Consider the following 9,552-nt stretch of genomic DNA (forward strand, 5'->3'; position numbering starts at 1 on the left):
CAGGGTCACAGGAGGCAGGGGCGGTGGTGGAGCAAGGCGATGCTGCTGGCTGTGTGGCAGGTGTCCCAGAAGCTTGCTGCGGGCGCTGTGAGGTAGGCAGCGTCGGGAAACTGTCAGCAGTGCGGTATTCAAAAAACAAACGGAACCCGGAGTCGGTGCATGCGCAGATTGAGCTTCTTGGCTCAAGATCTTATCTGCGCACGCGCCGCCTCCGGACCACTAATCTCCCTGCAGCAGACTTAAGGAAAATGGTGCCCAGAGTCGGCGCGTGCGTTGATTAAGCTATCTGCTCAATGACAAGTCAAGATCTCATCTGCGCATGCGCCACCTCTGGGCGCAATTTTCCTTACGTTTGCTGCAGGGAGATCAGTAGGCCGGAGGCGGTGCGTGCGCAGATAAGAGCTTGAACCAAGAAGCTCAATCTGCGCATGCGCTGACACCGGGTGCCATTATTTGAAGCCTGCACCACCGACATGTTCAGGTTGGCCCCAGCCCAGGCACCCTCCGCATGGCCCCAGCCCAGGCACCCTCCGCCCCAGCCTCCTGCGCCCCCCGCTCCTCCACCTCTCTGTGAGCTACAGTCGGATTATAAGACTCGCCCCTCATTTTCCTCACATTTTTTGGAGGAAAAGTGCGTCTTATAATCCGAAAAATATGGTATATGGGGCTTTTTACCATTTTATTGCGTCCATACCAATCCTTATCCCTCTCTTCTCTCCCGCAGCTCACGCCGGCCGACAGCGATGCTCACACCGGCTTCCGCAGCGAGCCGGCCCTGTACTTCTAACCACGGAGGACGCTACGATCTCTCCGGACTGTGATCACTGCCCTGACGTCCGTCCTCAGCACTGTGCTGCAAAGCATCCTGGGAAAGACTTCAGTCTCGCTGTGGGGGTCCCTCCCCACCCCCGGAAAAATAATAAAAATGGCGCACTCGCACAGTTGGCTGATATATGAATCCGCCATCGTTAGTAGCAGCTCGCTCGCTGCCGGCGGTGGAGCAGCGTTAATTATATTAATTAACCAGCGCCGCCGCCGAGAGATTATTCGTTTGCCCCCCTGCACCTCTAGGGTGGGGGATGCAGGTGAGGACTGTGGGGTGTAACCTCAAAATGTCGTTTTTTTGTGTGTGAGTGACTCTGGTCTTAAGGCAATCGCACTCTGATGACTACAGAACTACAAATCCCAGCATGCCCGTCATCAAGGTTTGTAGTTTTGTATCCGCTGGAGGTCGGAGGCCGATGCCTTAGGGCACCGCTGGATCGAAAAGGATATGACTGGTCCTCTTTGTACTTTTTTGTAACTGTTTTGGGGAGGGGGGTTCTGGGGTAATGGAGACGCTCAATCAGATCGCAAAAGCCTAAAATTAATCCCAAAGTCCTTGAACCATCCTCTATTCCCCCCTTTTACCATTTCTTAGTTGTATCTGGGAAAGCTGGGTCAATATGGCCGCATGTACGGCTCCCACAGAGGGGATAAAATCCCTTTCCCGACTCCAGGGAAGTGTAATAGCGGCAGGTCTGGTCATGTGGAAAGCTGGGTGACTCCTGGTGTTGTAAAGGCAGCCATTAAATATCAGTGATCTGCTACTGGGAAAGCTGGGTGACCCCTGGTGTTGTAATGGCAGCCATTAAATATCAGTGATGTGCTACTGGGAAAGCTGGGTGACCCCTGGTGTTGTAATGACAGCCATTAAATATCAGTGATGTGCTACTGGGAAAGCTGGGTGACCCCTGGTGTTGTATTGGCAGCCATTAAATATCAGTGATGTGCTACTGGGAAAGCTGGGTGACCCCTGATGTTGTAATGGCAGCCATTAAATATCAGTGATCTGCTACTGGGAAAGCTGGGTGACCCCTAGTGTTGTAATGGCAGCCATTAAATATCAGTGATCTGCTACTGGGAAAGCTGGGTGACCCCTGGTATTGTAATGGCAGCCATTAAATATCAGTGATCTGCTACTGGGAAAGCTGGGTGACTCCTGGTGTTGTAAAGGCAGCCATTAAATATCTGTGATCTGCTACTGGGAAAGCTGGGTGACCCCTGGTGTTGTAAAGGCAGCCATTAAATATCAGTGATGTGCTACTGGGAAAGCTGGGTGACCCCTGGTGTTGTAATGGCAGCCATTAAATATCAGTGATGTGCTACTGGGAAAGCTGGGTGACCCCTGGTGTTGTAATGGCAGCCATTAAATATCAGTGATGTGCTACTGGGAAAGCTGGGTGACCCCTGGTATTGTAATGGCAGCCATTAAATATCAGTGATCTGCTACTGGGAAAGCTGGGTGATCCCTGTGTTGTAATGGCAGCCATTAAATATCAGTGATGTGCTACTGGGAAAGCTGGGTGACCCCTGGTATTGTAATGGCAGCCATTAAATATCAGTGATCTGCTACTGGGAAAGCTGGGTGATCCCTGTGTTGTAATGGCAGCCATTAAATATCAGTGATGTGCTACTGGGAAAGCTGGGTGACCCCTGGTGTTGTAATGGCAGCCATTAAATATCAGTGATGTGCTACTGGGAAAGCTGGGTGACCCCTGGTATTGTAATGGCAGCCATTAAATATCAGTGATGTGCTACTGGGAAAGCTGGGTGACCCCTGGTATTGTAATGGCAGCCATTAAATATCAGTGATCTGCTACTGGGAAAGCTGGGTGACCCCTAGTGTTGTAATGGCAGCCATTAAATATCAGTGATCTGCTACTGGGAAAGCTGGGTGACCCCTGGTATTGTAATGGCAGCCATTAAATATCAGTGATCTGCTACTGGGAAAGCTGGGTGACTCCTGGTGTTGTAAAGGCAGCCATTAAATATCTGTGATCTGCTACTGGGAAAGCTGGGTGACCCCTGGTGTTGTAAAGGCAGCCATTAAATATCAGTGATGTGCTACTGGGAAAGCTGGGTGACCCCTGGTGTTGTAATGGCAGCCATTAAATATCAGTGATGTGCTACTGGGAAAGCTGGGTGACCCCTGGTGTTGTAATGGCAGCCATTAAATATCAGTGATGTGCTACTGGGAAAGCTGGGTGACCCCTGGTGTTGTAATGGCAGCCATTAAATATCAGTGATGTGCTACTGGGAAAGCTGGGTGACCCCTGGTATTGTAATGGCAGCCATTAAATATCAGTGATCTGCTACTGGGAAAGCTGGGTGATCCCTGTGTTGTAATGGCAGCCAATAAATATCTGTGATGTGCTACTGGGAAAGCTGGGTGACCCCTAGTGTTGTAATGGCAGCCATTAAATATCAGTGATTTGCTACTGGGAAAGCTGGGTGACCCCTGATGTTGTAATGGCAGCCATTAAATATCAGTGATGTGCTACTGGGAAAGCTGGGTGACCCCTGGTATTGTAATGGCAGCCATTAAATATCAGTGATCTGCTACTGGGAAAGCTGGGTGACCCCTGGTATTGTAATGGCAGCCATTAAATATCAGTGATCTGCTACTGGGAAAGCTGGGTGATCCCTGTGTTGTAATGGCAGCCATTAAATATCAGTGATGTGCTACTGGGAAAGCTGGGTGACCCCTGATGTTGTAATGGCAGCCATTAAATATCAGTGATTTGCTACTGGGAAAGCTGGGTGACCCCTGATGTTGTAATGGCAGCCATTAAATATCAGTAAATAGGCTAGAAATACATTCCAAACACTCTAATGGGAAACCCAGAAGGAATGACAATAACAACCAAGTAAATCACAAAGTGCAAAGAACATACACCACGTCTCCCCTGAAGAAGCCACTATGCGTGGCGAAACGCGTGGGAGTTTTCCTTCTCCACCTCCTAGATGGCTGTTGGGCTTCGTTTACTCGGGCTGCTATTAGGCTCTTTCTACACAGTTTTCTTTGTTGACTATTATCTGTAATTTGTTGTTTTGTTTTTTTTTTTTGCACTTTGTGATTTACTTGGTTGTTATTGTCATTCCTCCTCGGTTTCTCTTTTTTTTTTTTTTTTTTTTTTTTTTTAACATTACATCTCTTAAATCCTAATTTGCAAATCTTCCCATTTTGTGTAGTTGGGCATCTCCTGTATTGCCAAGGGAATGGGAAAGCTTGGTGGCTGCCATGTGAGGCCACATCTGTGATAACCCAGCTTTCCCAAGAACAAACAACTGAGAAGCTGCCAGAAAAGAGGCTGAATCAGGGGCTTCTCACTAGTGATATATATGGGGGGGGATATGCTTTTAATCGCCCACAGCCATCTCCCCCTAGTTTAAGGACTGGATGTTGAGGGTTGTAGCTGTTCAGCGCCGCCTCCTGATGAGGGTCGTAGCTGTCCTGCGCCTCCTCCTCCTCCTGATGAGGGTTGTAGCTGTTCAGCGCCTCCTCTTCCTGATGAGGGTCGTATCTGTTCAGCGCAGTCTCCTGATGTTGGGGGTCGTAGTTGTTCAGCGCCTCCTCCTGATGATGAGGGTTGTAGCTGTCCTGCGCCGCCTCCTGATGAGGGTCGTATCTGTTCAGCGCCTCCTCCTCCTGATGATGAGGATCGTAGCTGTTCAGTGCCTCCTCCTCCTGATGATGAGGGTCGTAGCTGTTCAGCGCCTCCTCTTCCTGATGAGGGTCGTATCTGTTCAGCGCCTCCTCCTCCTGATGAGGGTAGTAGCTGTTTAGTGCCTCCTCCTCCTGATGATGAGGGTCGTATCTGTTCAGCGCCGTTTCCTCCTGATGTTGGGGGTCGTAGTTGTTCAGCGCCTCCTCCTGATGATGAGGGTCGTATCTGTTCAGCGCCGTTTCCTCCTGATGTTGGGGGTCGTAGTTGTTCAGCGCCTCCTCCTGATGATGAGGGTAGTAGCTGTTCAGCGCGGCCTCCTCCTGGTGAGGGTTTTAGCTGTTCAGCGCCGCCTCCTCCTGCTGATGATGAGGGTAGTAGCTGTTCAGCGCGGCCTCCTCCTGATGATGAGGGTAGTAGCTGTTCAGCGCGGCCTCCTCCTGATGATGAGGGTCGTAGCTATTCAGCGCGGCCTCCTCCTGATGATGAGGGTCGTAGCTATTCAGCGCGGCCTCCTCCTGATGATGAGGGTCGTAGCTATTCAGCGCGGCCTCCTCCTGATGATGAGGGTAGTAGCTGTTCAGCGCGGCCTCCTCCTGATGATGAGGGTAGTAGCTGTTCAGCGCCGCCTCCTCTTGTGGTCACATCAGTCGGGGACCGGCCGGGCGGTGAGGACAGGTGCGTGCTCTGTACATAGGAGCGTGCAGCACCTGTCCGCCTGAGCAGTGATCTAATAGTGATGCGTATTTGCATGCTGTGATGTCATCAGGAGCGGAGGGAATGCGACTTGCAGCAACATCTGTACTCCCTCTGTAACGCTCCTTTACCCCTGTGTGCTCCGTGCCCTCCGCTCGCCCTCCGCTCCCCCAGGATTTGCATGATGTGGTTCTGTCCGTGACCCCATGCAAATTTAGGAAGCAGCCGTGTCGCACACTCCATGCTATGCAACCTATCAGTGGTGGTGTGGTGAGACTACAAGTCCCAGCATGCTTTGCCAGCTATGGGTGGAGCGTTCTGGCACTTGTAGTCCACACACGCCGCTGTCCCGTCCACTCCTCCATTGTGTCGTTCTGTGTCCGTCGTGTCGTCCGTAAAAAGGTGAAATGTAAAAAGTCTTTGCACATTGATTTTCCTAAAGTTTATAAATAGAATGTAATATATAATAATCGTCCGATGTCGCAGCCAGAAACGCTCACCGTGGCCAAAGTCTCCGAGTCCCGTGTAACGCCGGATCTACGGCCCGAGTACGGGAATATATTATTACTTTTTGTAATGGTCGTAGATTCACCCCAAGAACAGATCAATAAATATTCACTGCAGGAAAAGAACGAGTCTGCCTCATTCATTCATCAATGTAATATATTCCTGTACACAGGGGCAGTATCTACTATAATACTGCCCCCTGTGTACAGGAATACAACTGCTATAATACTGCCCCCTGTGTACAGGAATACAACTGCTATAATACTGCCCCCTGTGTACAGGAATACAACTGCTATAATACTGCTCCCTATGTACAGGAATACGACTGCTATAATACTGCCCCTATGTACAAGAATATAACTACTATAATACTGCCCCCTGTGTACAGGAATACAACTGCTATAATACTGCCCCCTGTGTACAGGAATACAACTGCTATAATACTGCCCCCTGTGTACAGGAATACAACTGCTATAATACTGCCCCCTGTGTACAGGAATACAACTGCTATAATACTGCCTCTAATGTACAAGAATATAACTACTATAATGCTGCTCCTATGTACAGGAATACAACACCTATAATACTGCCCCCTATGTACAGGAATACAACTGCAATAATACTGCCCCTAATGTACAATAATATAACTACTATAATACTGTGACCTATATACAAGAATATAACTACTATAATACTGCCCCCTGTGTACAGGAATACAACTGCTATAATACTGCCCCCTATGTACAAGAATATAACTACTATAATACTGCCACCTATGTACAAGAATATAACTACTATAATACTGCCCCCTATGTACAAGAATATAACTACTATAATACTGCCCCTATGTACAAGAATATAACTACTATAATACTGACCCTATGTACAAGAATATAACTACTATAATACTGCTCCTATGTACAAGAATATAACTACTATAATACTGCCCCTATGTACAAGAATATAACTACTATAATACTGCTCCTATGTACAAGAATATAACTACTATAATACTGCTCCTATGTACAAGAATATAACTACTATAATACTGCTCCTATGTACAAGAATATAACTACTATAATACTGCTCCTATGTACAAGAATATATCTACTATAATACTGCCACCTATGTACAAGAATATAACTACTATAATACTGCCCCTATGTACAAGAATATAACTACTATAATACTGCCCCTATGTACAAGAATATAACTACTATAATACTGCCCCCTGTGTACAGGAATACAACTACTATAATACTGCCCCCATGTACAAGAATATAACTACTATAATGCTTTATCAGATATGTGGGTGGTGGCGGATGTCACCTGTGTGTGGGGGTCACATGTATACGGATGGGAGTAGCTGCTCTGTTCCTCTTTCTGATGAAGCGTATACCGTGGATTCCTCCCCTGTATGGTTTCCGTTGTTATCAGTATAGATGTTTATCATCTTATACCCAGGCGGTATTATTTCCGATCTCTAGTAGAACAGCACTGTGGTGATCGATCTCCTGCCCCGTTATATCGGAGCTCTTTTTGGGGTGAGTGTGGATGGATTCATATCCCCCCCCCCCCCCCCCCCCCTCCAGTATGGGGTTTCCTTGAGCCCTTGGAGAGGATCCAGGCTGTTATTTTACTTATGCCCCACCCCCTCTGACCATAACACAAGGACGCCGCCTCCATCTTCATGCTCCGCCCCTGTCATCAGGCAGGACGCTGTCACCTTTGCCCAGATTTTCTATAAATGGGCACCGCCATAAGTGTCTGCGACGTGTTCTCGAAAAGGAATATGGAGTAAAGTGGAAACTGCAGATTCAATCAAAGGGGCAGCACAGAGTATTTCAGGCAGTGAATTTTCTAGGGGGCAGCGACTGACCAGTTCCTTACTGTGCTGACGTTGGTTAGTACTCGGCCCCGTGTAATGGGGCAGTATCCTGTTGTTGGAAAATACATACTGATAATAGGAGATCGGCAACAGCAGCACAGAGCATTTCAGGAGTGGAGTTGCATATTGATGTTGGGCGGTGAAGGGTCTCCCCACAGTACAGAGTATTTCAGGATAATTTCCCTTTTATGTTGGGCAGTAGCCCAGAGTATTTTAGGGCAATTTCATTTTGATGTTGGGCGGTGCAGGGTCTCCCCGCAGCACAGAGTATTTCAGGATGATTTTGTTTTCATGTCGGCCAGTGCAGGGTCTCCCCGCAGCACAGAGTATTTCAGGATGATTTTGTTTTCATGTCGGCCAGTGCAGGGTCTCACCGCAGCACAGAGTATTCAGGATGATTTCCTTTTTAGGTTGGTTTTCTCTACAGCATAGAGTATATTAGGACTATTTAATTTTGATGTTGCCAATGCAGGGTCTCTTCGCAGTACAGAGTATTTTAGGATGACTTTGTTTTGAGGTTGGGTGGTGCAGGATTTTCCCGCAGTTGTTTTCGGATTATTTCCTTTTGAGGTCGGGTGGTGCAGAGTTTAACCTGCAGCACAGAGTATTTCAGGAGGATTTCATTTTGCTGTTGGGCAGTGCAGGGTCTCCCCACAGCACAGAGGATTTTAGGATATTTCATATTAATGTATCCCCGCAGTACAATTTCATGATGATTTCATTTAGATATAGGCCAATGCAGGGTCTCCCCGCAGCACAGAGTATTTTAGGATGATTACCTTTTGAGCTTGGGCAGTGCAGGTTTTCTCTGCAGCATAGAGAATTTTAGGACTATTTCATTTTGATGTTGCCAATGCAGGGTCTCTTCACAGTACAGAGTTTTTTAGGATGACTGTTTTCAGGTTGGGGGGTGCAGGGTCTCCCCGCAGCACAGAGTATTTTAGGATATTTCATTTTGATGTGAGATGGTAGAGAGTCTCCCTGCAGTACAGCACTTTAGTATATTTCATTCTGATTTTAACCAAAGAAGGGTCTTCCCTGAGCAAGGAGTATTTAGGATGATTTAATTTTGTTGTTGGGTGGTGCAGGGTCTCCCCCGCAGCACAGAGTATTTCAGGAGGATTTCATTTTGCTGTTAGGCAGTGCAGGGTCTCTCCGCAGCACAGTGGATTTTAGGATATTTCATTTTAATGTCAACCCGTGCATGGTATCCCTGCAGTACAATTTCAGGATGATTTCATTTTGATGTCGGGCGATGCAGGGTCTCCCCACAGCGAAGAGTATTTCAGGACTATTTCATTTTAATGTCAACCCGTGCAGGATATCCCCGCAGTACCATTTCAGGATGATTTCATTTTGATGTTGGGCGATGCAGGGTCTCTCTGCAGCACAGAGTAATGTCCTGCTCTTCAGCCCCTTGTTCAGTTCTGTTATGGTCCGAACCTTTGTTTGTGGTGGACCCCATGAGTCCACAGTCCACCGCCTCCGCCCCGATGATAAAACCTCGATTCTAACGTGCCAGACGCTATTCTAAGCTCCACTTCCCGGTTCTGTGTACTTTACACACAATCATAAAGATCTGTCGCTCTGATAGACCTCAACACTTCCTGCACATAACGCCACCAAGGTCGCACGCGAAAATCACAGGAATGTAACGCTGAGCCATAAAACGCCGCTAGATATCATTATCACAGATGATTAAAGGGACGGCGAGCCCGATACGTCACGAGTGCAGGAGCCGTCACATACGCTGTTATTTTGGCTCCCACAATGCACTGGGGCTTGATTGCAGATTTGGATGTGACTGGAGTAGAATAGTTTGGTACATGACTTATTTTTTTTTTTAACCCCTTAAAGGGCACAGCACACCCAGTCCCCGGTGGTTTGATCCAAACTGCAAAGCAAATATCTGCGGTGCATTCCCTACCAGGTGTCAATGTGACATATTGTATACATGTACATTCAGCCTCGGGC

At 47.7% G+C, this 9,552-nt stretch overlaps 1 protein-coding gene across 1 annotated transcript in view; it reads left to right on the forward strand.

The window, feature by feature from the left end:
* Positions 1-5,815, forward strand: part of TPRN (taperin) — a 35,259-nt gene extending 29,444 nt beyond the window's left edge. The window contains exon 4 of the mRNA XM_075324498.1: positions 725-5,815. Within this exon, the coding sequence (XP_075180613.1) occupies positions 725-787 (63 nt within the window). The 3' untranslated portion in view covers positions 788-5,815. The remainder of the gene's footprint in view (positions 1-724) is intronic.
* The last annotated feature ends 3,737 nt before the right edge of the window (positions 5,816-9,552 follow it).

Source organism: Anomaloglossus baeobatrachus, chromosome 9, assembly GCF_048569485.1.
Source record: "Anomaloglossus baeobatrachus isolate aAnoBae1 chromosome 9, aAnoBae1.hap1, whole genome shotgun sequence".
In the NCBI taxonomy this organism is placed as follows: Eukaryota; Metazoa; Chordata; class Amphibia; order Anura; family Aromobatidae; genus Anomaloglossus; species Anomaloglossus baeobatrachus.